The 27,373-nt window shown below is 48.1% G+C and overlaps 1 protein-coding gene across 1 annotated transcript in view; it reads right to left on the bottom strand.

Annotated features, from left to right (window-relative positions):
* Positions 1-27,373, bottom strand: part of Irag1 (inositol 1,4,5-triphosphate receptor associated 1) — a 112,559-nt gene that overhangs the window by 56,677 nt on the left and 28,509 nt on the right. Inside the window, 3 exon segments of the mRNA XM_063251918.1 lie at positions 328-425; positions 15,557-15,639; positions 15,642-15,713. Of these exon segments, the coding sequence (XP_063107988.1) occupies positions 328-425; positions 15,557-15,639; positions 15,642-15,713 (253 nt within the window).

Genomic DNA, 27,373 nt, shown 5'->3' with positions numbered 1-27,373 from the left:
CATACACTGGCCAGGGACAGGTTCTGTAGCCTAGGACTCACAGCTTCTAGATTTGTCTAAAAATATCTGGGTGAGTCTTGTGCGAAAACTCCCTGCTGTGGTTGGTGCTTTCTTAAAGGCTAACACCAAATTCAGGAGAAGAAAATATATTTTGGAAAAATCTTAAGCTGTCTCTCCCATTTTGAAAAACTACTTGATAGTATTTCATTGATAGAATGGTGCAACAAAGAAGAAAAGATTTATTAAAAATAGAGCTTTCTTCTGAGTGCCTGGTTCTAGGGAAGACTGTCCATCATGGCGCAAGGCTCAGGCACCTGGGCTGCGTACCTGTTGGCCAGGGACTTGTCGGTCTCTCCTGGGGAACCAGCATCCCCTGTCAGGATGATTGCAGGTGGGCTGTGGAATATTCCTGCTGAAGGAGGGTCCTAGGGGTTTAGAGCAAAAAGCAAACAGGTTAGGCTTGTACTAGAGCGAGCTGCCGCGATCATCCCAGCTCCATGATGCTCAGAGCTGTCTCGGTCACAGGGACCAAGAGTGCGTTTGCTTGTGTCACCTCTATTAAGGTACAATTGATAAAATAAAATTGTATGTATCCAAGTTGGAGGATGTGACCTTTTTTTTTTTTTTTGACTGGGGATCTAACGCCCTTAGCAGGCGGGTGCTGTACCACTGAGCTATGTCCCTGGCCCCTGATGTGACATTTTGATAGGCATAATTTAAAATGACTATCATGATTAAGCTAATTAACATACATACCACCTCCATTAACTGTGTATGTGGTAAGAATACTTAATGAGGCTGGAAGTTTATCTCAGTGGCACAAGTGCCTGGCAGGCAGGCGCAAGGTCATGAGTTGAGTACAATTCCCAGTAGGAAAAAAAAAAAAAGCTTAGTGAATTTCAAGTATAGAGGAACTTCAGTATTAACGTAGTCACTCTGCTGTACCTTAGATCTCCAGAATATTTGTGGTACCGGAGATCAAACTCACGACCTCGCGCTTGCCAGGCAGGTGCTTATGCCACTGAGCTAAATCCCTGGCCCAGAACTTATTCTTAGAGTTGAAAGCTTGTACTCATTGGCTAACTTCTCCCTATTTCCTCTACTTTCTGACTCCTGGTAACCCTCATTCTAGTCTGTTTCCACAAATTCAACCTTTTAAGATTCCACATATGAGATCATGTACTATTTATCTCTTTGTGTCTGGCTTATTTCACTCAGTACAATGTCCTTTAGGTTTATTCCTGTGGTTGCATATGAGAGGATTTCATCCTTTAAAAAAACTGAATAATATTCTACTGGGCATGTGCATATATGCATTTTTCAGGGTTTCTTTGAACATTCATCACTGGACATTTAGGTTGCTTCCATATCTTGGTTCCCACGAATAACACATGAGTGCAGTTTATTTGGATTAATCCAAAAAGAAAAAAATGGGCAGCAGATACTTTCTTACCCAGCAGGCATTTGCCCAAGCTTGGCACAGGCCACCACGCACTAAGACTGGGCCACCACACGCCGTGCCTTGTTAGTCTCAAAAGCAACACATGGAAAGAATGGTTCAGAGCCCTCAGCTGTGGCCAGCCTGGCCAGAAAGACTGAAAGCCTCGGAAGCAGGCAGCCCCCACGTGTTCCTGGTATCCAGCAACTGTTTTGCTTTTGCTAATGTTGACATTTTGGTAAAGGTGATTTGTGCAGTGAGTAGTTTAATTTTTCTTACTTTGTATAAATGTTTATGTGCACAGGTGTGTATTTCCAAAACTAGAACAAAGTTATTGGCTACGCCTTGGTGTTTTGAGGTAATATTTCACAAGTGCTAAGTAAATAAAAGAAAGAAAATTCTCACACCCCAGGTCTGTGCATTTGTACATTCGTGTGCTGCTGACGGTTGCTCAAAGTGTAAAACCATGTCAAGGGCATAAGAGATATTCGCAGAGTGCATAAGTGACTTGAGGAAACCCAAGCAATGCGGAACCTACAGAAAGATCCGTAAAGAAGCACCACAGCGCAGTCCTCCCAGGCCTGAGCGCACTGGGGTAAACACAGGGCCACACGAGCGGCCATACACAGTGTCTGTCTTGTTCTTTTGCTACCTGCTATTGCAATATTTTCTTCTCAGAATTATCCCCAGTTTGTCTGGGAGACTCTCCGGGTGTTCCCTGCATTGTTCCTTCATCCTCTTAAAGTGCTTAGAGATGATGCTTTCCTCTTTCCTTCTCCTTCCTGCCTCCTTGACTGGTGTGTGCTGCCAGGCCCCTCAGGAACACCCTCTTCCTGCCCATGCCACGGGCTTGCGTCCTAATGCTCCAGGCTTGTCCCTACCACCTCCTCACTGCTGGGGCTGCCTCCTCCTACACTGTCAGAAGACCGGGTGTCAGGCAACCCATCATCTCTCTTCCTGCTAGAGAGACTGGACACTGAGTGTTCTTATTTCCAATGACCCCTCTGCAGCCATGGCCTGAGGGTTGCTGGCTGCAGAGCAGAATTGGACTATAGTTCTGAGCAACTGGGGCATAGGTGTTAGTTCTCTGCAAGGTGGAGGAACATGTTTCCTTCCCACAGTATACTTTCTTATTATTATGTGGGTCCAGAACAGTTCTTTTTAAATTCTTAAATATCATAGCTGCAGGAAAGCCAGATCTTCTCACTTTCACTTCCCTGCCTCAAATATAAGATGATGAGAGATACTAAAAATCCACCCAGGAACATCATGTCCCCTTTGCAGAAAATATACTTCCTCCCCACACCGGTACCAGAAATCAAACTCATGACCTCATGCTTGCCAGGCAGGTGCTTATGCTCTGAGCTAAATCCCCAGCCCCCTGAAAAGATGCTTTTATCTGGAAGCTCAAAGCCAGATCCTTGAGAAGTCTTGGCTTGGCCTCAGGATCTTTATCCAGGACCTTGTGAGTACAGGGAACTGCAGTGTCTGGAAAAGCAGAGGTGTTCAGAATTTGCCTCCAGGATATGAAATGAAATTTTTGGGGATTTTGGGCAGAGAGTTGGCTGGCAGGAGGGGTAGAAACCAGCATTGACTATTGGAAGAGCAACAAGTCAGGCTTAAGTTCCTGCTTATCACCTATAAACTGTGCATCCTTGGGCAAGTTACTGGTCCTATGATCGTAAAGTTTAATTCACAAGGTTGGCATGAATATTAAAACAATGTCCATAAAGCACTTCATCTCTTTATCGCTACTTTCAATAAATGACTATTTTGTTGTCAAATTCTCTATTTGTCATCCAACAAACGCATTTTAGTTGCCACTGTGTCCCGGGAGCAGATAGATATAAAGAGAAGACCTGAAGGACTCATAGGAATACAGAAAAGCAACATAGTACCAATCATCATAAAGAGACAAAGAGTGGACCTCATCCTGGGTAGGCTCAGAAGAAAGAAAAGAAAACTCTAGTCAGGGAAACTGGAGAAGGCTCTGTTTGGGGAAGGCTATTTGAACTATAAGTCTTGAAGAATGAGCAGAGGTTTGTGAGACCAAGTAGGGAGAGGCTTGGGATGAAGAAAATAGTATTATCAAAAGGCATAACTGGGAATTAGGTGTTAGGAGCGGAACATAGATTAGACAGTGTGTGAGCTAGGAGATCCTAGGGATGGGGCAAAAGTGACACTTGAATAAGAGGTTCAGTTTTTAAAGGATTTTGATTGCTACAGAGTTTAGACAGAATGAAAGAAAGTATACACACGCTTGCATAAGTGTCAACTGGCCCACAAATGCTCACTATTTTAGAAAGAAAAGCAAAGCAAAACTAAATAGTGTTTCTACTGAATCAGTCCTTTCATCTCTTGTCCACTGGGCTCCTCTGTAAGAGGCCACTGAGCAGCAGGGATGCTGAGGGACTCCCCAGGGACCAGCAGGGATGCAGGAAGACTGAGGCTCATGATTGAGGGACTGACGACACGCAGGAAGAGGCCTGGTCCAGAAGGGGAAGCCATGTGTCAACATGGCGGCTGTTGGGATGAGGCGATGGCAGACGGGGCCAGGATGGCATCAAGCTGAATGAGAGCCAGACAAGAGGGAAGAGTAGGGTTTCTACTGTATGGACTTTGGTGAGCGGGAAGGGCTGAAGTTTTCTAGTAGTCTCTGCACATCGTTAAAAAGATTCTGTGACTGGAGTGCTCTCTCCGAGGTCAGAAAACAAATGTGCACCATCCGACGCACGCGTGGGGCTCAAAGGTGCCAACTACAAATCCAGAGGCCTTTTGTCTAGGAGCAGTGTTTATGAATTTTAATTACGAACATTTCGTAACTGGAAGAATTTTCACATGGGTCTAGATGCCCTGCTTTTCTTGAAACTGAAATATCAAGCAGTCTTGGTCCACATTTCTGCAGAGTAACCCGTGGTTTGATTTATTCTAAATCAGTCTGCTTCAGTCATTTAGGGGCCCTGACCCTGAGGCATCTGAGTTACAGGCCCCGTGTTAAGTGATTCTTATCCTGGGCTGGTTTGGGGGCACACAGTGGGTTTGTGCTTAAACTCCCCTCATTCTTGTCATCTTGGTGACTCATGTGTGACTTGCCATGGGAGCACCAAGCAAGTCTCTGCTGTGCTCCCAGTATGTGTGGGGCTCCTTCCATGAGTGGATTGTAGCCTGACTGTGAATAAGCTTTAAAAATTACTTTTTTTGGCCCGGTGATAAAGCCCAGTGGCATAGCACCTGCCTGGCAAGTGCGAGGTCATGAGTTCGATTCCCAATTAAAAAGAAAACACCAAAAACATAAAAACTGCCTTTTTTGGTGTTGGCCATATCTTTCTTCTGAGTCCTCTGATGAACAAGAAAAAAAATGTTTATATATATAGGCTTACACATTTGCATAGACACAGTATCATATGATTTCTGTCGTTCCTAAAGAGGGTCCTGCATAATTCTCTATGTGCCCAGATGTAAATGGGCTGCATCTATTTGATGGTTGACATGGGTCAACCATGATCTAACTTCATGTTCCATTTCAAAAAGTAATTATGGTGGTAGTGGAAGGTGTATATCCATTTCCGAGTACTTAATATACCAGTAAGCATACTTTTAAGTAAAAAGAATATAAAATTTTATTTTCATTTATTGACATATTCCCTACTTCCCAGGTCTACTTGGAACAACCAACAGTAGAGTATAAGATAGAAAAACACAAGACTATAAAGATAGGGGCAACATAACAAAATATCCACAGCAAAGAGAAACACTTGCCTCTTCTGCTCATCTCTGATCTGGCTCTGAGATTAAACTTTGGGCCTAAAACCCAGTGAAACTGATTCACATGGTCGAGCTCCGAGGAGCACTGTGCCGGAGAACTGTTCCACAGGCCAAAACCCAGCAGAAAAGGCCCTTCATTCCTCTCTCACTTCTCAAAGGACATGGAAAGAGGACAAATCCTAACCTCTATCCTCACTTCTCTCCCCTTCAAAATTTCCTGCACTTTTCTAACTCTGACGACTCTTCCTTTGTTTACTCTTCTTGCTTAAATCCTCCCTGCCTATCTCTCTATCATCCAGCTATTCATTCACTCATCTACCTACCTACCCATCCATCCATCATCCATCCATCATCCATCATCCATCCATCCATCTTGCTGCATTCATCTCTTTTTCTGTCTCTCTCTCCATCTTTTACTTTTGAAGCTCCCTCCACTTATTGGTGGTGCAGATTATCCTAACATCTTTTTTTTTATGATTGAATCAACAATTTTTCACATTTTATTGAGGAAGGATCTGCTCTCAGAAGGAACAGACACGGTGCTGCCAGTGGTAGGATTCTCTTTGGACGCCAGGAAACTGTTGAGATCTGTGAGCACTTCCATGGTATCATCTACTCTTTATTTTGTCCACTTGTGAAATGTCTCATATCCAGGGTCTGTACCAGGTCGGGAGGCAGGTGAAGAAGGCAGACCTCAGCAGTGCTTCTCCTCAGCCCAGTGGGAGGGATGAGCAGTGGAAGGACGGCCCCCCTCACTGGGTAAGGCCCTCAGCATTGGCTTCCACAAGGTAAACGGCCCATGGAGGGAGCTGCTTCCTGGTAGGAGGTTTCCCTGCCTTCTGGCTAAAAACCATTCACAGCAAAGCTCTGTGGTGTCACTCTCGCATGGCAGGCATCCTCGCTTTGAGGAAAACAGAGGAGAGGTGTGCACCCAGACAGAGGAACCAACCAGGGGAGGTGAGTGCCACACACGTAATCACAGATGCACACAGTTCCAAGTGCTCACAAACCAGTGAGCTCAAAGAAATCAAAGGGAGACGCTTCTACCCCTGATGAAATATCCAGGAAGGCTCTTCACTCCTTCAGTGTGTGCAAAATACACGAGCAAGACCATCGAAGTGTTCTTTCCCTAATGAGCTCGCAGATTGCTTGGCAAACAATGACAACTCTAGTTTTCTACAAAACTGTACCTGTGTGGCTGCTTTTGACTTTAGCAGGGACTGGAAGAGAGTAATGTGGAAAGATTCCAGGGGTCCTCTTGGGGCTAATGCTGCGGGGTTTTAACGCAAAGACTCATCCCTGCTCCCACCCTGAGCTAGCAGAAGGCAGGCTCTTGTTCAGCAATGCTTGAAACCGAAATTGGAGTCTGCTGGGCAGGTCACTCACTTTGGGACTCCCAGGTCCTCAGGCTCAGGAGCCGCACTACTGTAATCCAGCTTTCTTCTTATTAACTGTGTAAACCTGAGCAAGTCACCTTGCCTCTCTGAGCCTTGGTTACTTCATCTATAAAATAGCTATCTCACAGGGTAGAATTAAACAGGTTGACACAAAAGTACAAAACCAGATAAAATACAACCTGCCTAACTATATTTGCAAGTCAATCAAACAATGAATAATTTTTTTAGTACAAGTATATCCCTGTTTTGCATGGATCCAAGTATGTTTTCATTCATCAAACCTGGTGACATTGGACGGAAAGCTGTGTGGAGGGAACCTGGCACTTAGTAAGTGCCCCATGAGTGTTGGGTATTAGAGTCCACTACCATCTTTGCAACTGAGTTAATTGCTTTGGAATTTGACTTCCAGGAAACTTGCTCTTGGTCGAGGGTCAAAGCCACTATCTCAAGCTAACGTAGGAGGTAAGTAGGAGTAAATTCATCCTTCCGGTCAGGCAACCAAGCAGCATCTGCGGGGGGCAGCTGGCCACGTGAGCTCATGAGTCCCAGGAAGCCACCTGTACCTGCCCCCCCCCACCTGCTGCTTCTCAGGGAATGGATGCCTGGTGTAGATCACGGACCGTGTGGTTTGCAGGCAGGGGCAGCAAAGATGTGAGTATGAGCAGCAGGGAGGGACAGCTCCTGAAATCCGCTGTGTTCTGGGCTCAGCCCACATACCCCTCATGTTTCTCACTTAATCCTGCAAATGAACCTCAAGACAGCCACTTACAAATCAGGGGTGATAAAACCTCCCAAGTTCATAGATCCATTATGGTGAAATGAGAAGATAAAAGCTAGGTTTCAAGTGAAACTGGCTGCTGATACATTTCTCTCCCTCTCCCCGCCCCCCCTTTTTTCTTACCGGTACCAGGGATCAAACTCACAACCACGCACTTGCAAGGCAGGCACTTATGCCGCTGAGCTAAATCCCCAGCCCCCACTTTCCCCCTGTTTTGATCCCTAACCTGTCCCATGGCTGTACAGCTTGCAAACAGTGAAGGTGACTAAATGTGGGTGTGACCTCCCGCTGCCACCCTGCTCCTCCCTGCCCTGGTCTCATCTGCCCTGCTTCCCGGCATCCTGCATACCTCTGACACTCCTGTCATTCTTCCAAACCACACCTCTAGGGGAAGATGCCTCTTCCTCCAGGGACCCCTGAGCCTGAACAAGGCTGGATACACAGCAAGAGGAAAGGCTGCCCCCTCCCTGGCCTGGGGCCTGGCCTCCCTAGTGGCACATTTTCCTCTTGGAGTCAGCCCAACACTGCAGGGCTGGACGTCTCCCAGCAAGCTCACCCAGCAATAGGCCAGAGGGTCACATTTTGTTCCCCTTAAATAAATCTTATAGAAACATTTAAATGCTTATTTCACTCATAAATCATTTCCTAAGTGCCTGAGCAAAGGGACAAATCAAGTTGAGTGTCACAGATGGGAATGGTAGCTGTGATTCCCCCACGTGATATCATGTGAGGAGGCCTGGGCCATACACCGTAAAGAGCAGCCGCAGCCCCAGCTCAGGTGGGCATGAGGGATTCGCTCCTTCCTAGGCTGGAGTGACAGTCAGTAAGAGTTAGTGAGGAGCCCGCAGCCCCAAACTGGAGTCCCGCCTCGGTGACCTCCTGCATGTCACTTATGCGACTTCCATGTTCTCAAACATTGGATGGAGCCAGTAACCTCCATTTCCCAGGCTTGTTTCAAAGATAAACAGAGATAAAGCAATCCTACCATGGTCATAATGGTGGGGGTGGTGAGCCTATTCAGTTTGTAGTGTATCCCTCGTTTCCTCTCTTGGAGTCTGGAAGGTCAGCAAAGAGCCTCGGGAGAAGCCTCAATGTTAATGCAAACCCAGGCATCTTGACCTCAGTCAAGATCAGAGTTTTATGTATAACGTACTAAGCAAGGCACCAATCCTCAGCCCCAAAGGGGAGTTTTGCTCCTACAGGATATGAGGATTTCTCAGGGGTGCTGCTAGAAAAGTGTTTATTCTAGCAGCAAGTCCTAAAAGCATGGGAAGAAGTGCAAGTGCCTTTGCTGAGGCTGGCTCCTTCCCACCAAGCACCGCGGATGGTCCCCTGGCTCCTCACAGACTCCTCCGTGTCCACCCTGAGTGTCCCTCGGGTGCCCGCAGCCTGCCTGTCCCAGGTCATCCCTCTTGCCATTGTTCACCCTGTTCCTAGACGCTGGTGATCAGTTGTCACCAGACTCTCCTGCTTTCATCGTTTCTGTTTTTACTCTCCTGCCACCAGACCGCAGGAGTAGAGAGTGCCCACCATGGCATGTCATCCTGTTTCCATGGAGTCCCTCAGCCAGCCGTGCTTCCAGCATCATCCTGTCTCTTCTCCTAGTGCCATTCCTTCTCCCTCTTCATCTTCCCATCAGCCTCGCTATTCAGCCATCCAGCAGGGCTGTGATCCCTCAGCCTGTCGTACCAGGCAGCCCATCAGACTCAGCCTCCCCTGGGCTCCTGCCGTATGCCAGGGCTATGCAGACGTACAGATGAGCGTGTGATAGGTGTAGTTTACACGTGGTTTGCCGGGGAGACAGAAAACAGGGAGTGACAAGCTACTCCACTGTTCAAAATAGGAACTAACACAAGCACTTTCTACACACCGTCTGCCCAGAGGCGATGAACCTACGGCAGGCGTGCTGCAGCGGGCTGTTCGTATCATGGAAACTCTAAAACGTTCCTCGCTGATCTGGGCTCCACCTCACCCCCCAGCTTCAGTCTCAGGCTCTCACTCTGTTCTCTTCACAGAGGATGGGGCATTACATACCTGCTCCCAATGTCTGGGGCCTCTGGTTCCCCAGACCCTCACTTTCCTGTTGGGTAGCATCAGAGGGAGGCAGGGCTGGCAGGAACACCCTATGGGAAACTTAGGTTTGAATCTTCACTCAATTGCAACACAACCGGGTGATCTTTGACAATTATACCGCCTCTCGGACTTGGTGTCTTCTCCCATGAAACAGAGATATCTGCCTTGGAGGGAGGAGAGCACACAGCAAGGGCCTAACAGATGTCTCCAAAATCTCATAGGTCAGATTCTAAGTCTGTGTTGATAACTTATCCGAAGTTATTTCACTGTAGATCTTAACTGAGGCTGTTTTTACAAAAATTGTGGTAAGATAAGTGGAGATGACCTCAAGGAGAAAGAATTCAAAATCCTAGATGGTAGCACTCAAGCACTTCCTCCTTGGTTTCTGGCAATTAGAGTGCCTCAGTTTTCTCATCTGTGAAATGGGTTACTAATGGTATCTACTTCCTGACATTTATTGTGCAGTTATTGTGTGTTAAGTGCTTAGAGAAGTGCCAGGCTTGCTGCAGGAAGCAGGAATGAAATGTTCTTACTCTCATGTCTGCAGTTTCTCTAGTCCTTACTGGGTTCTCAGTGTTTTACATGCAGTATGGATTTCATCATCTTATTTCTAACAGAGGACTGGTTCTTTGGGTCATAAGCCTTTTTTCTTTCAGTGCAGAGTGTGTGCTTCATAAGAAGTCTCTGCAAAAAATCTAGACAGCACCTAGATAGGTACTAGGGAAGACACTGACTGAGCAGCCAGGGTGCATGAGGTGGAAAGTGAAGCTGGGCTTCTGCTTAAGCAGTGAAGTCTGTTGTTGAGCTCTAGGCATCTCAGGGGAGCAGAGAGCAAGAATCTTCTGTTTCCTGATTAGAGAAGGTTACGAGGGTCACAGAGCAAATCTGAACAGACTGGACGTTTGGTTGTAAATCCATCAGGGTATGAGCTCCCCAAGAACAGGGCTTGGTTAATGCTCAGCAAACATTTACTGAACAAATCCAACAGACATTTATTGAGTACATGTGCCTTATTTCTCTATTTGTGGGGCGCCTATCATGCAGGAGTGAGAAGTCACCCACTTCCTGTGTGCTCAAACCCTACTGCAGGATAATGGGGTATATTTTGGACTAGAAAGAAGGAAAACAAAAAACCATAGCCCCTTTTCTGTGGCTTACAGCTGAGATTCTGGAACACAAGGTTTGCAACTTCCTTTTGACGTGCCTTTAGAAAACTAGCTTAACCTTTCCAAGCCTTAGCTTCCTGTCCTGTAAATGAGCATGGTCATAGATCTAAGTTAACCGAGATCATGAGTGTAAAGAGGTGACATGTTAGTTTCTTCCCTCTTACTCGATAAGATGCCCCTGCTCTGAGCTCCCGTTCTCCTGGGGAGATGATCTTCACCCACGCTGCTTCACTGTATTGGAGGATCAATTGCACTGACACATGTGCAACTTACTGCAAAACTTGTGTTGCATTAGGGCTGAAGCACCTCCTATAAACTGAGTGCCTTGTTTAGTATTTTACTGGTGCGGTTACATAAAACTCTGGTAATGGAGGTCAAGATGCCTGGATTTGAATTTAGCTTCAACCACTTACTTAGCTGAGTTATCTAGCAGTCATTACTTTTCTTTTTTCTGTTCTTAGATTCTTCATCTATAAATGGAAATAATAGCAGTATCTTCCTCACAAGCGCGTTGTGAGGATTAAGTGAGATAATGTACACAACGAGGATAGCCGAGCGCCAGGCACATGGAGCTGACTGCTCTGGCGGCTCTTCTCCAGTTCTGAGCTCAAAGAGGAGGAGTTGCTGTGGCTGGAGGTCCTAGGGCCACACAAAGAGGGCAGCTTCTCGAGAGCACTCTGCAACGTCTTCTCAGTTCTTAAAATGGGAGGGGAGGGGAGAGAGTGGATGCTACTGGTCAGCTGAGTGGTGCACAGATTTAAACCACCAGACACCATCATAGACAGGCATCAGTGTGTGCCTAGGGCATCGGAAGAGTATTTGCTTGGGGAGACCCGTAAGCCAGGCAATAGCTGAGGATCTGTGTTCCAGGGCTCACTGTGCCCCACATCATCTGGCCAAAGGGAGTGAGCCAGTCACAAGGACAGCACTGTGTCTCCATACACTGTGTGACCTGGCGCTTGTTCCTGGGCCCCATGGCTTGTGTTCCCAGTGTTCTCAGAGATGATCCAGCCACAAAGGCACCAGTGCTCAATGTGGAGCACAGAGCAAGAACATGAATTTGGGGCCAGGCTGGCCCTGCCACCTGTGAGTTCTGTAACGTTGGAGGAAGATAGTTAATTATTTCTCTGTGCCTCACTTTTCAGCTTGGAAATGGGGATTATGACACCTACCTTATAAGGCTGATTGGAAGTTAAGTTGGTTAGTACAGTAGAATACTACCTGGCACCTGATCAGCTGTCATTGTTAAGTGTCTCTGTGGCATTGGGAGGACGGGGAAGGTGAGGAACACTGGAGCGGATGATACGGAGGTAATGATGGCCTGTGAGCTCACAAGGACCTCCCTTGGGGCTGCCAGAAACACTTGGAGAAGAACCAAGTTTGTTCAGATGGAAGCCGGAGCTGGTGCAAACTGGGCTGTCACAACTAACATGAACATCCGGGTACTCCAGGCTTGCAAGGCACCTCTGAGGATATTGCGCTGTCTCAATGAATTTGATTCATAATGAAGCTGCTAGTCAAAGGCCAGGAAACCTCTGATGTCTTGTTCAAAGTGCCTTTGGGACCTGGGCCTGGATAGTGAAGGGGCACAGCTGCCGTGTGTCTTGAGGTGGGTGAGTAGGGGAGCTCTGGAAACTGTCATGGGACCAAAGACTGAAGAACCAGAGGAGATCCAGGCACCCTCCCTTCAGGGCGCCCACTGCAGGCCGTGTAGAGGCAGAACCAAGGGAGCATGTTGGGGAGGAGGATCCCGGCTTGCCCAGGACAGAGGTGGCCAGGCACAGCCCAGCTTTCTGGTGAGATGGTGAGCTCCTGAGCATGGAAATATTCCAGAACTCCAGTTCAGTAGGTCCAGCTTAGCTCAGATATCTGGGGTTTGACAAGTTTCTTAGGTGACTGGTTTGGAGCTCAATTTATTGAGAGCATTGTGTTTCTAGGAGAAACTTGGACACAGTCTGGAATCCCTCTAGCTCTAATTGTTTGACATCTTGTAGACCCTCAAGGTTCCAGGCTGACAGCTTCTGTTCCTGCCAGAGCCCCTGAACTGCAGAGCCCCTTTAAGTCCCATCCTGCTCACAGCCAACCCTGCAGCACACACTGCTTAGAACACAGCCTTGGCTAGCGCACTGTGAGAGGCTCTGTTTTCCTGTGGAATTTGATTACAGCTTCAGATTAGGGAGAGAGAGAGAGAACATGCAGGAGCACAAACAGAACCTAGTCCTACAGCTTCTGTGTTTTCATGTGAAAAGGCCTCAGCTAGCACTCAGGAGAGGGATGGGAAATAGGAACCGTGACCGGAGCAATAACTAGGACTGGACCCCAGGGAACTGTAAACTCAGAAGGATGCTCTCTGTTCTTTGCCTGCTTCATGAAGTGGGAATTCACACAGTGCTGGGACTTCCGGATGAGCCTTCCTGGCCAGCCTGCTTCTTTGGCTGTCTGGCTTCCACCACTCCCAAGGATATAGACTTCAGCTCCTGGAGGCTCCTGCTGGGCTTAGGAGGCATGACCTTCCCCTGAGGCCACGAATGCCTATGAAGCCCAATGTGGGTTGTTCATGGATGTAAGAGGGGGAGAAGCTCTTAAGTGATCATGCCCTGCTGGCTTTTGGAGAACTCAAGGAGGCCCAGAGCCTGGCAGATAGTTTCATCTCATGTGGGCCTTTACTCCGAGGGTCCAGCTGCCCCTGCTCTGTGTGTGCCTTAGGGCCGAGATGAACAGGCAGACTCTAGGAGACAACAGCTAACAGTGGTTTGGGTAACACAGGAGGAGGCACAGGGATGACTAAATTAACAGACTCTGTTTTATGGTCTCTGGACCAGCATGTGAGGAGCTGGGATTCAGGCCTGTTGGGTCTCACTGCAAAGCCCATACCCTTAAATCCTGTGCTATGTCTTCCCTGATAGGACCTGGGCTACCTGGCCCCTAACCCACTTGAATATCTCACAGGTCCTTCTGCTGGGGTCCAGCAATGTAAAAGCCATCAGTACCTACAAACTTAATATGTGTCTTGATTTCCCACAAGCACAGAGATAGAAGTGCCTTCAGACATCATCATTTTGTAAAAATCTGGTTCTAGCTTAAGCTTACAGGCCACTGAGCTTGTGGGAAACTAAAATCTGGAGCCCTGACCAGCCAAATAAGGGTCTGTGACCCTCAATGTGTCGTCAGCTAGTGAGTTCCTCCCCCTGCTGGGCCACCTCTAGAAACTCATCTTCACTGTATCCTGATGGATCTGCACCTACGTGTGGCTTGAAGCCACGTGGATAGGAAGGACCAGCAGGTCTTTCTGGGGTCTAGTTTTGTATCTCTTGAGAACCGAGGTTAAAAGGCTTTTTAGTTAAAGAAGTGTGGAATCAGAAAGAACTCAATATAGAAGCTAGTCTTCACTGATGATGGAGTTGCATCTTGCCTGACCTGATTATTATTATTATTAATTATTACTGTTATTTATGGATGCTTATCTTCTTGAAGCAGTTGAGGAAGCTGCCCAGGATTGGGCAGCTAGAGTTTGCATGAGAATCTGGCTGTAGGGCACTGTCATTGTTGGTTAAGTGGGAAGGGTCAGTGGTGGCCACTGCAAGAGAAGTCCAGCCTAGCGAGTGAGATGGGGATCAGGAAAGTCATGACCTGAGGAGTTGGAAGCAGGCACATTTGAGTCTAGTATGAGTGTTCTGCTTGGTGTTGCCTTTTCCTGCTTCAGCCAGTGAACTCCTAGAACTTGACGGCTTTGAGGATTACTGATAACCAGCACCCACAGTGTCCCAACATGTCCAGAGTGAGTATGGGGTGCTCAGTAAAACCTTAAACTTCAGTCTGTGGGCAGAGATGGTGGTTCGACCTACTGTCATTTATGCATTCATGAAAAGGGCAATCCCCTCAAGGCTGCATAATTCAGCCTTGCATAATTTTGCATAATTTCAGTCCCGTGAGATTGGGACAAGAAGGGCCATTCTTTTCTAAGTATTTGCTGTCTAAGTTCCCACAGTCACGATGTGTAAGAAAACAAACATCATCATAACATGAAAATATTCAGCAGGAATCTGCCCATTTGGAAAAATAATGCTCACTCATTCTCCCCTCACTTAGCAAGTGTCTCCCATCTGGCTTGGGTCAGTTTGGATGGCAGTTAGATAACAAGCTCACTGCAAACCGACTGTACAGTCCATGGAGGCAAAGAAAACCACGCCAGAGAACTTCATATACAAAGTCTTCAACCAGTAGGATCAGATAGAACAGCATCTGCTAGCAAATGAAAAACATGAGGATGCTAGAAAAATAAATCCTTCAAAGGGGAATGATTAACAGCTTTAAAGAGATCCTTGGAATAATGATCGTGCTGTAAAGGAAAATCTGAGGAATGCGGTGTTATGTGAACACAGTTAATTGGTATAAAACAGTAAGTATATCAGCACCAATCCTTGACTCATTCTTCATTCAATAAAAAAGTAGCATATTAACCTATACTGTGTATAGCTAAAAAATAACTTGCTCTCATAATTTCATTTGCACAATTAAATCTCAATGATATTTTCATCATTTTCTCTTTTTCGATAAAATTGCAGTGAAAGCTTCGTTCACTTTTTACTATGAAGTTTTTGATCTGCATTCTAGTGGTTTTTAGCTGGTGCCCAGCTACCCTGACATGACTGGGCTTTCTGAGAGGGGCAATTCTTTTCTGAATTTTTCCCCAGTTCAGGAGGAAATCAGTGGGATTAGGATGGTTTGATACCAGGAGGCCTCTGTCAGAGACAGCCTAGATGGATCCACACTCCAGGTATTGCTGTGTGTGAAAGCCACACACCTTCCCCGGGGGCCCGCTACAGCCTTCACAAGCCGTCTGCAAACCCTCTGGCCAGCTGGAGAGCTGTGGCCTCAGCCCAGGACACTTGGCTTGGCCCCCAGCCAGGCTAGCCATGGGCAGGGAGGCGGCACTTACTTGGCTGGCGGGGCTCTGGGCTGCCTGTGGCTCTCCGGGAGGCTCCTCGTCCTCGGGAATGTGGGGCATGGCAACCTCCTGGCCGAGTGGCTGCGAGTGCCCGGAACCTCCGCTGCGTCAGCCCCCAAGATGCTCCAAGAGGCCTGGGCTCCACAGGCTGGGGAGACGCCAAAAGGACAAGTCAAATCGCTTCCCATCCCTGTCCCAAGCTGGGTTCGGAGAGAGCCTGCTTGAGTTTACATCAACACTGGAGGTCAAACTAGGCTAGGAGCGGGCATTCAGAATTGCATTTCCTTCTGCTCTCTGGCTTGTTTACAAAGTCAGAGGTGACCTTTTACGTCTAATTTGGTCCTTACTGTAAACACAGCTATCTCAGAAGGGAGAGGAGTGCTTCAAACTTCTCAGAGCCATAGCTAATGGGGGATACTCAGTTGGGATTAGGTTGGCATTTGTGCATCATTCACTGGGCACCTCTGGGTGGCAGCTGCTATCCTAAAAGCATGACTACCATCGTCTAATTGACTTCTTATGATGACCTCTGATGTAAGCATTAATAGTCCCATTCTGTAGGCCAGGGATCAGAGAGGAAGCCAATTGCCCCAAATTACACAAAGAACCAAGATTTTGCACCAGGGCTTCCTGACCTCAGACCAGGGCTCTTTTTCACAACTTCATACAGCCTTTCTCTACTGTATTTCCTGACTTTCCCAAGGGGAATCTTAGGGAATAAGAAGGAAACAGCTTTTACTGAGTACCTACTGTGTCCCAGGTCCAAGGTGAGTGACTGGTGGAGGCCACAGGTGGAAGAGCCAGAAACCACTACCGTCTCCCATGACATTAGGTGCCTTCTTGTTCAACAGAAAGGCATAGGAAGGGCCTGAGAGCCAGAGTGCTACAAGGCAGGCTGGCACCTGGCACCTGGCATGGCTGAGACAGAGGCCACAAAGCCAATGCACACACTTTCACAATCTGGCTCTTGGGAATGAGAGTTGCAGTGTCGTGTCGCCCATGCTAAGTGAGTATGGTATTAATAAACTGAACACCCAAGGGTGAGCTCCATGATTAACTTCTATCACCTTTAGTTAGACTTTGGCGATGATAATGTCAATGGTGCTGGGTACAGTAGTAACGGGGGTTGAAGGTAGCAAGACTACCTATGAACCGTAATTTTGCCAGACCTATCAGGAGCCCTCTTAACAAGTGTGATGTGTGGGAGTCCAGGATGTCTTAAAAGGAATATGGTTTCCAAAACACAGGAGACAACCATTCCACTCTGGCTTTCTGCCTTACTGCACAGTGCATACTGTGCTCTGCAGGTTAAGAAGGATTTGGATGACTTGAGGGCTGTTTAGAAAAGGGAAGGAGGACACCTGGAGGCCAAGAAGTTGTGCTTAAATAACTAGAGACCTTGTCTGGACAAGAGAAGGTATAGAAAGGAAATACAGTGTTTTCCTAGGTATTTGAAAGGTATCACACGGTCCTGCCATCCCTGAAGGACAGGTTTGTAATCGATGACTGAAAGGTCAGATGAAGAGAGGCAAAAGAAACCTAGTGGCTGGCTCACCCGGAGATGAAACGGGACATTCTTTAGGTAGTGAGCTCCCTGTTCCTGAGAGAGGTTCAGCAAAGGCTAGGATAAGGGTCACAGAGTTCCTAACCGCAGTAGGGATCCTTCCCAATCCTCAGCTCTTCCTACTCACAACAAACCACAAGGACCCTACACTCCCTTCCCAGAACTCTGGCATCTCGATGTTCCCAAGTTACAGCAGAAATATCCCATTTCCCAAACCTTGGCTTCCTTTACTCCACCACCTTCTCTTCAAGAAAGACCTTTAGCTAGTCCTGAGGGAGAAAATAAAACAGTAATGAATGAAGCCAGACAAACACCAAGGTGTCAGCTGCTTCAGGATCAGAGCAGAGTGGATGCTGGCTGAGGTGCCACCAGTGCCAACATGGAGCCCTCAGCTCTTCCGGGAGGGGAGATCAGCCCTGCCGGGCCATTCCCACGCTGCTCCTGCCTTGTTTGCTCTCCCTCCCATCCATTATTATAAACTCGCTGCTTAAAATAGCAAGGTAGAAGCGAGTTCCTCCCCCAGGGGTGACGTCTGGGTTCCGCAGGAGCTCGTGGGCACGCAGTCTTCACATCTATCACAGCAAAGTTTGGAATACAACCTCCAGGAAGTGGAGCTCACATCCCGTAAAAGGAGAAAACAGTAATGCTTGGTCTCCTGGTTGGTCCTTCTTTTCCCCACTCCCCAGTCCTCCAGGCTGCCTCGCCAGCCTGATCAGGAAAGCAGTCAGTGGGAAGACACCAGAAGCCCATCATGTCTTTGGCTCCGCCCACTCTGCCACCAGCCAGTACTAAAGTAGGAACTCGCACATTTTATAGAAAGAGAAACCGAGGCACAGAAAAGTGAAACAACTTGATTGGGTCCAGTTACCTTTGTACCTGGTACAAAGTACCCGAGTGCCTCTCCTGTAGTAACTGTCCAATCATTTGTTTCACTGGAGAAGCTAGAACCCAAATCTAAACTACTCGTTTTATCTTTTCCCTGCTCATGAAATATACATAAACAAATATATTTGTGTTCATGTTTTCTACATCAGATACCTCTAGGTTTCTACCGGATGTGGGAGAGCGTCTGTCTCAGTAACTTGCTCAAAATCACACGGCTAGTAATAAACAGGTCTGAGTCATAATTCAGGCTAGTTGGGGCCCCAAGTCCGTCATCTTTCCCCTCTTTCTTCTGCTAGGATGTTGCTGATGAACCCGGGGTGGGACATTTGTCCCCCGGGGAGCACTGGACTGTGATCTCCCAGCAAGGCTAAGGGTGAGGCGGCGCAGGGCAGAGGAAGAAACACTGTCTCTTCGGTTGTCAGGCCAGGTCTTCTGAAGGCAAAGGGTGGGACTGCAGTTAGAAGTTGCGTCACTCTCACTGTGCAGAGGCAGATGCCTCCATCCACCACCTGCTCCTGGAGTGCCAGCCCATGCCCTCGCCCCTCACCTCATTCTTCTTTTCATACCCCTGTCATGGATTTACTCATTCAGGATTCATCTTGGCAAGTCTGTGCTTGGGCTGGAAGCACAGGCCATGTCCTGGGGGCTGAGAGTGGTCACACAGCCCAGCCACAACAAGCACACACCTTCATGCCGCCCGCCACAGTGGCACTAGAGAGCCCAGGCTGCTTTGCAAGTTCCAAGGCCTCGCCCTGCCCAGCAAACCCGTGACTATCATCGGGCCGAGGAAACGGTGTTTATAACGGCACCCCCAGTGCTGTCTGCTGCTGGAGGTGGTGGGCAAGTACCATTGCCCTTTAGTACCATTTGGAGTAGGCCATTGTAGGGATGAGGAAACAGAAGCATGAAGACTGCCTGAGATTACTACCTGTGAATGGTGGTGCCTGGGGTCTACCCATATCTGTGTGACTCTCAGGCTCCTAGCCAGGCTGAGCCCGCTGGCTGTGGGTGGTGTTCTTGGCAGGCAGTGGCCTCTCCCAGAGCCCTGCGACCTGCCCAGTGGAGATCAAATCCCTCTCCGAAACCACAGGGTCCCAGGAGCACAGCCTGCGTGCTGTGAGGCTCTGGTAAACCAAGAGGGCCAAGAGGCCCTTCTGGGAAACAAGGGGTTAAGCCTGCCCCACTGACCTTTGTGGAGTGACTCAGTCTTCTCAGAAAGGAGGCTTTGTTCTTCCAGCTTGGGATTTTTGCTTTCATTTAGCCACCAAAAAAATGTGAGAGTGATTAGGCTGCTATTAATACCTGGCCCAGCCTCTCTCTGGATGAAGGATGAAGACAGGAATTGCTCGGGGTGACTGCACACACATCGCTCTCAGCTGCTCTGCAAATCTGCAGAGCCCAGGGAGAGCCACTGCCACCCCACTTTTTGGACCAGAGCTAAGGCCCAGATAAGGCCAGGGACCCAATCAAGACCACACTGGGAGGAGGCTGCCACAGAGAAAGCCCTTGATGCCTGGGCCCCAGGCCCCATGGCACCTAGCAGCTTCCGGTGTCCTATTTTGGAGATCCTGCCCACAGCACAGAATAAGTAAATGTGTCAGTGCCCCGAGAGCGAGGCTTCTCAAACTCACCCATGGCCACCTTGGGGGAGCTCTCTGGGAATCGGAGATGAGCTCAAGATGTTGCAAGAAGTGTCTATGGATCCCTGGGCCTGGCCAACTGCAGAAGGGGGTGCTGCACCCCACAAGTAGCCCTAAGGGCGATTACTGTGGGAGTACCCCCTTGGAATGCTGCAGGCAGGCTGAGAGCTCAGCAGGTGCAATTGCAAAACTTCCTCTCCCTCGTCCTTGATGGATTGGTCTCCTCTGGCCTCGGCTTCCTCATGTGTAAAATGGAAGTAATAGCACCTACATTTTCAAGTTGTTATAAGGATTAAATTAGGAAGTACCTGAAAAGTTCTGGCATGCAGAGGGAACTCCTTAAGTCCTCTTTATGGTTGCAATAGGCAGCTGACTTAGCTTTAGCATCAAAACCCAGCCATGACCCAGGTATTTTGTTATACATCCTTGGGGCTCAGAAACCCAGCCTGGTCAAGGAGATACAGTCCTGCCCTGGCCAGGCCTGTCGTGAGTGTCTAGAGCACTCTGAACTCCGGGCAAGGTAAACACGCACGCCTTGTCGGGACACGGGGGGTACAGCGCTTGGAAAAGAAAGACAGGAGAGACACCTTTGTTGTCTGCACCGCGTTACACTGCACTGCACTGCACTGTACGCACAATCTTTATTTTAGGATTCATATATAGTAAACCCGATCAATTCACAGAGCCCAGATAATTAAGTAGTGAAAAGGCATTCTTTGTGGCAAGCTACAACGTGACAGACTACAATGTTTATTCTAAAACTATCTAAGTGAAGTAAATAATCACAACCAGTTCTCACAACTTCTCTAGCCCAGGAAGAAATTCATTAGCTCAAGAATGTTGTTAATTTGTCTGCTGTTAGTGTCACAAAGGGTGGCCAGCCACTTCCTCAAGACTTCTGCAAAACAAAGCCAGCTCACAGTATGGATTCCAGAGGGTGAGGGCTCACTGAGAACGGGCATTCCCGTTCTACCTCCTTCTCGCATACCAGGGCGGCTATTGTAAATTGCAGGTTAGAGGGGGTTGGGCCTACAAAGTGACACCTTATCCCCCACACAGGCCTTCTCCAGCAAGCAGATGAAACATCATCAGACATTACTGAGCCCTGGTGACACTGACATTTATCCTTCTAGTGGGCGGCCAGGGCCTATAGGAAGTGGGTTGTAAGTTACTCTGTAAATGTTATTGGGTTGAGCTAGGGGGTGCAGTGCTGTCCAGGTCAGGGCAGCAGTCATCTCAGGGCCGTTCTGAGCTGTGTCCCAGGACAGCGCTGTGGTCAGCTGGAGGTCTGTATTATGACAGTCCTGGATCTATCCAGTGGTCAGCCCTGGTCCATGCTGTGGTCAGTCCTTGACCAGTCCTCTGGTCAGTCCCAAGTCCATGTTGTGCTAGTGGTCAGTCCCAGATCTATCGTCTGGTAGTCCCGTGCCTGTGCTGTGGTCAGCCATGGCTCTAAATCAGGGCTATGTTCAGCACCAAGTCTGTCTAATTTTAAGCCCCAGGTTCTCTCTGCCACCCCTGTGGTTATGGTAAGTGAGCCCAAAGGACAGAGCTGTCCACCCACAAGCGACAGACATGGGCCCTCCTGGAAGAGGTCAGGCACAGTGCCCATCCACACAATGCTTGGGCTGCTCTGAGCAAGTGGATGGATGAATGGTGGCATAGAACAGTACCCGAAAAGCATCAAGAAACAGCCATACCTAGCTGTTCAGGGGAGCCCTAGAGTCCCTCCTCAAAGCATGCAGCATTGGACTGCAGGGCAGAGTGGGTCACAGGGACAGTTAGAGAAGTGGAGATGAGTGGGGAAGCCTCATGGGCAACAGAGAGAGGAAGACGCTTTGCCCAAAACCTGTGCCCTCAGCATCACCCCTGCAGCCCCCTGGCTGGGAGTACAGAAAAGTGGCCTAACTGAGCACTGGGGGAGGCCATGCTCAGCACCCCAGCTCTCCAGGACCTGTCCCTGTCTGCGATGCCTTCTCAAGGCCCAGGGTCTCTGGTCACGCTGTCCACTCCCACGGATCTCTGTGGGCTTTGCGGGCTGGGGTGCCCCGGGAGTGGGGAGGGAGCACTAAGATAGGTGACATTGCCACTGAGGCCCCTCGCTGCCCTGCACCTGCTTTTGCCCTGTGGCTCTTCCTCAGGCCACCGGGGTCAGCACTGTTCTCCCTGCCCCGGGAGAGATAGAAGCAGCCCTGCCTTGGAAATCTCAAAGAGGTATGGAAACGGATCAAGGCAGAAAACAAAATTGGGGAGGAAACATCCCACGTAAGACTAAAGTCTTCCTTCCCCTAGCCTAATTCAGGGTTATGGGGAGAAGGAGACAGAGTGGGGAACCAATGACAGTACAGCTACTAGAGGGTTCCCTGTGGCAAGGGAAACCCCCAAGTCTGAGAGCATAGAAGTCTTGGGCTTCATTCCCCATGAAGAACCTTGAGAAGTCCCCAAAGAGAGAAAGTGGGTATTTGGTATGTCTGGATCAGCCAGGCCTTTAGACATCTGCGTGGGAGCTCTCACATCCCAGAAGCAGGGGACAGTACAGTGATTTCTGCACTCTAGAAGCACAGAATTGCTAGTCCTAAAGGTCCCTTGAGAAGGAGGATTCAATGATGACTTAGGAACCAAAGCTCTATGGGAAGTTTGACAGACTGCCATCATATGCTAGTCAGGATGCAAGACATAGAGCAGAGGGCACTGTCTTTTCTCTGTCATCCTAGCCCTTGGAACTTAAAACTATTCCAAAGGAAGAGGAGGTGAGTTAGAAAATCCTGAAATATGTGAGCTCCAGATTCTTCACTCCTTGAAAGACGATCAAGCCAAGGCCAGACCTCCCCACTCTCCACTCTCCTGCTGACCATGACAGGAAGTAGCCAAAACATCTTCCCAAGGTTTCCTTTCCAGCTTGTTCACTTCAGCAATTCTTTTTAAAAATAAGTCCACTTAAAAACAGGGTTTTTTTTTTCTTAGAAATATGTGCAATTGCTCAATCAGAGGCAGTTCAAAGGCTCCGGGAACAGCAGAAAAGTATCCGAATCTCTCATTTAGCTCCAAGCAGAAATAAATCTTGCTCAGTTTGCTTTGTTCCAGGCTGGCCAGTGGCCTCTTCCCTGAGTCACTCACTGCAGGGTGACATGAGTCATCATCTCTGGGGTCAATGGCCACACGGTATTCATGGGTCTGGAAGACCTTTTCAAGAGCCGGACCGTGAGGGGTCACCAGGAAGAGATATAGGGTCAGGAGCTGCCCAGGTCATTGAGCATGATATAGACTTCTACTTTGTGCTTTGGGAAAGTCACTCCAGTGGGGTGTGTGAGCCTGCTTGGACAACACTTGAAGATACAAGGTAAAGTTTTCAAGGATTTTGTCCAAATTATTCAAATTTTGGGGGGGGGGGTACTGGGGATTAAACTCATGACTTGGGCTTGCCAGGCAGGCACTTGTGCCACTGAGCTAAATCCCCAACCCCCAAATTATTCAAAATTAACTCACATAAATTTACAATTAAATGAACTACATTAAAAATAAAGTAAATATTCAAGATAACCCCTTCCTAATTATTTTACTAGACTTTACTATGGTCTGCGTCCCTGAATGACACACTTGTGTAGCGTGGAGACTCTAATGACCCCCCTACTGCCCACTGCTTCTTGAAACTGCTGTCAGTTGGGCCCACTTAGTGGCTAGAGACTGGTCCTGCTGGGAACATCTATCAACAGAAAGGAGCAAATACTACATGAGAGGGCCCCTCAGTGCCCTTGACAGCTAGCTGTTAAGCATTTACTCGCACATGGCAGGGCTGGCCAGTCCCTGGTCCTCTGCCAGGATGCAGAGGGGTGTGTAAATGACTTAACTATCACTCTGTCATGACGTAGTGATGGAGATGGGATTGTCACTAGCCTTTGGAATACTCCTCAAAGTGTACCAGGGGCCCCTCACACTCACCATCTCAGACAGAGTCCATCACTTTGTCCCCTGCTCTGTCCATTTCTGGTGCCCCAGTGGATGGTATCCAAGTAGAAATCCCAAGGCATCATCACTCCTCCACCTCTCTAACCCTCCACATGCAGTTAGGCTCCGAGCCCTGCAATCCTAGGTCAGGAAAGTCTTCTGCCATTGCCCCTTCTCCCATCCCTCTGCCCCTGCCATGGTTCTGTGTGACGCAGAGTCTCAGTGGCCTCCTCGCCTCCGGTCTGACCCTTCCAACCACCCCCATCATGATCCCAGGACCATCTTTCTCGGACATCAATCTGACGACTTTCCTCCTGTTTAAATCTGTGAATCTTTCCATTTTTCCATGGAGCCAATTCTGAACAAGCTTCCAGAACATTTTCTCTGGTCTCCTCTTTCAGCCATTATTCACCTCATATTCTAACCACAATAGGCCACCAGCTGGCCTCCAAATATCGCCTCTTTTTACACTCTTTGGACAGATCCTCTTCCCTATGCCTGGGCGGCCTTCTGCCACTTTATGTACTGATTGAATCCCTGTTCATCTTTCAAGACTTGGTTTAACCATCCCCTTCTTCATCCACCCAGTCTTCTTCTTAACACCAGAAAGTTATCCCCTGCCTGTATTCTTTTCTTACTGCCACTATCACAAACTACCACAAAGCTAGAGACTTAAACAGCATACATTTATTACCTTAGGTCAGAAGTCCAAATGCAGGCTCAGTGAGTGAAAATCTAAGTATCAGCGGGGGTGGGGTCCTCCCAGAGACTGAAGGAGAGAATCCACCTCCTTACCTTTCCCAGCTGCTGGAGGCTGCCACGTGGCTGGCTGGCGACCCTTTTCCTCTCCTCTCCTGAGCCAGCAAGGCAGCTGGCATGGTCTCTCCTCCTCTTTGACCTCTGATCCTTCACACTTCCTTCACCTCTCACTTTGAGCTTTCATCTGGCTCACAATTGCACTGGACCTTCCTCGATAATCCTGGATAGACTCCCATCTCAACAGCCTCTGCTTAATTATATTTGCAAATGCCCTTTTTCCATTTAAAGTAACATATCACAGGTTCCAGGGTGAGGGTGGGGGTGGGGAGGTTATTCAGCCTGAGTTATTTACTCCATGGGAGGCCATAATCCTCCCAGAGCACTCTGTACAGAATTCAACTCTGCTATAACTTCAACACCTTGACTATACCTGATTTATATTCTAAAGAATATTTTTATAAATATTTATATTTTTATGACCTATGTCCAGTACAGGCTCATTCACTATTCAATAGCCATTCAAATGTTTGTCGACTAAATACAAGGACAAAACCATATCTCTAATTAACAGATGAAAGCATCTATTTTAACTGGCAACCAGTTTCCATGAAAATAGAACCAAAGCAGGTGAGAATGACCATGCCACCAAGGAGCCATGGGGCCACTGGCTGCCCAGAGAGTAGAGAGGCAGCTAAACGATGCAGCTACGACCATATTCAGTTTGGGGTCATGAAGAAATATTACATTTGTTGGCAAGACCTGCCAATTTTCCAAGAAAAGCCAAAATCCTAGACACTGAAAATAAAACCACCCGATATAGAAATGTTAAAGCTAATACAAAAATTCAGAGAAACCACGAAGGCCAAGCACACACATCCCTTGGGGAATTCATGCGGCAGCCATCAGTTGCCACCTCTGATTTATACCCTAAGAAATGTTCCACTGAGCCTGACTTGCTAATTAATCTAATTTCATCTGGGTCTAACACACAGTGCCAACAAAAAGTCCTCTCTGGGAATGCCAGGGAGCTAGAGACAGCCTGCTGGAGACTGATGAGTCCACCTCCCACTCCCAACTCCTGTTCTCCGGGGAAAGGGGCAGGGGAGACCTCCCTTCCCCCGTGTCTGCCATGCTCCACGGGAGGCCAAACCTTGCTCCATGAGCAGGGCCTCTCCAGTTCAGTGACCTCTGGAAATGTCATCAATCCACACCCAGCCCAAGAGGACTGTGAGGATGGCAGAGATTGGGGAGCAAAATAGACCAGGCTCCATCCCAGATCTGCCCTTCACAGCCCAGCAGTCCTTAACAGAGCAGTGGACTTCGTGGTGCTCAGCTTCTCTTTATAAATGGGGTTCGGAAACTTCTTTCAAAGGATCTTTATGAGATTAAATTAAGATAAAGCAAGCAACAACTGCAGTAGAGGGCAGACACGTAAGATGTCATCCTTTACCACGCTGAGGACGACACTATTGGTGATGTTCCCTTGCTTCATGCAACAAGAGACTTAGGTAACAACCTATCTGTGCTCCTCTCCATGTACCTTGCAGGTTTGGCTTCTGGATTTCTAACCCCTAACAGAAGAAAAGCAGCAAAAAGGAACAAATGACCATGGAGAATGAAGCAGCAACACTCTGAAGACAGCGGAGTGGTCAGCTCTGCACAGGCTCTGGCCCACTCGGTGCAGGGGCGCTGCTCCTTCTGGCCCTGTCAGCCTCCAGGCTTTCCTGGGGCATGGCCGGCACCCAGTGGTGCAGCGTTCTGAGGCTCCAGACAAACAGCCACACCTTGGCACCCCACCCCCTCATACTTGTTGAATTTGGCACTTGATGTGTTTTTATGCAAAAACTTTGTCTCAACATTCATCGTTTATTTGGTACTCAGTGTACAAGCTAGAACTTTTGATGTCCATTGCCCTGCGACTTGATACCCTTTCCAACCAGAGCAGTTTCTTTGGTTTTTATCATTTTGAGTACTCATTGTTTCTCCCAGAACCAATCAAAATTAAGTGTCAAATTACCACTGTAGTTGTTTCTGTTTACAATGTATTTGAAGGGGAAGGGACCTTGATTGATAAGATTGTATTTTCATTTGAAAATCATGTCTTTATTTTAAGCGTACGCATGGCATGTGAAGTGTGTGTGTGTGTGTGTGTGTGTGTGTGTACATGTGTGTATGTTTGTGTTCATGGGGGTTTAGGAGAGAGGAAAGATAAGATCAAAGTCCAAATGTTAAAAGTGGTTATCATCCAGGAAAATCATGAATAAACTCACTGTAACGTATCTATATTTTCCCATTTCCTCACAATGGGCATCACTTTTGTGCCTACTGAATATGTAATGAAATTATTAAAGGAATAAAAAAGAAGGTAGTCTCTTTGGTGTCTGAAAAATTGTATTCCTTTAGTGCATCAGTGATTTTGCAGGTTGCGTGGTTGAGCTTTTCCAGAAACTCCTTGTTGGAGCTCCCTGACCACCTCTTGCTCATGTGTCCCCCGCCACTTGGTACCGGGGATTGAACTCATGACTTCACATACACCAGGCAAGAGCTAGAGCCGCCGAGCTAAATCCCCGGCCCTCATGCTTTGGTGTTTACCTCAAAGTTCTCTTGCATTGGCAAGGCTGCCCTGGCCTTCTCTGGTGCAGCCAGCTCCTCCTCGGGCTCTGTAGTTTCTAGTTCCCCCTCTCCTCCATCACTTTATTGTATAATCTTTGTTTTCTGGATATGTGGCTCTCAATACTATTTTTTCTACTAAGGTATATAACAATTTTTTGTTGTTTTTGTTTTTGAGACAGAATCTCACTATGGAGTGCACACTGGCCATGAACCCGCCTAGGCTTCGAGTCTGAAATGAAGCAGGGTGGAGAAGGAGAAGGGGGAAGAGGGAGCGTGTGCCCCAGGAGGGCTCTCAGCACTAACTGGAGGACTAGTCACACTTCACACCACCCCAGGGACCTCTGTTCATTGATAGAAAGTTGTCATTACACACCTGCAATCCCAGCCCTTGGGAGGCTGAGA

This window comes from Cavia porcellus, unplaced genomic scaffold, assembly GCF_034190915.1.
Source record: "Cavia porcellus strain 051 isolate PalLab524CR breed Dunkin Hartley unplaced genomic scaffold, mCavPor4.1 scaffold_6, whole genome shotgun sequence".
Classification (NCBI taxonomy): Eukaryota; Metazoa; Chordata; class Mammalia; order Rodentia; family Caviidae; genus Cavia; species Cavia porcellus.
Note: the sequence above shows the minus strand (reverse complement) of the source record. Positions and strands in the feature narration are given on the sequence as shown.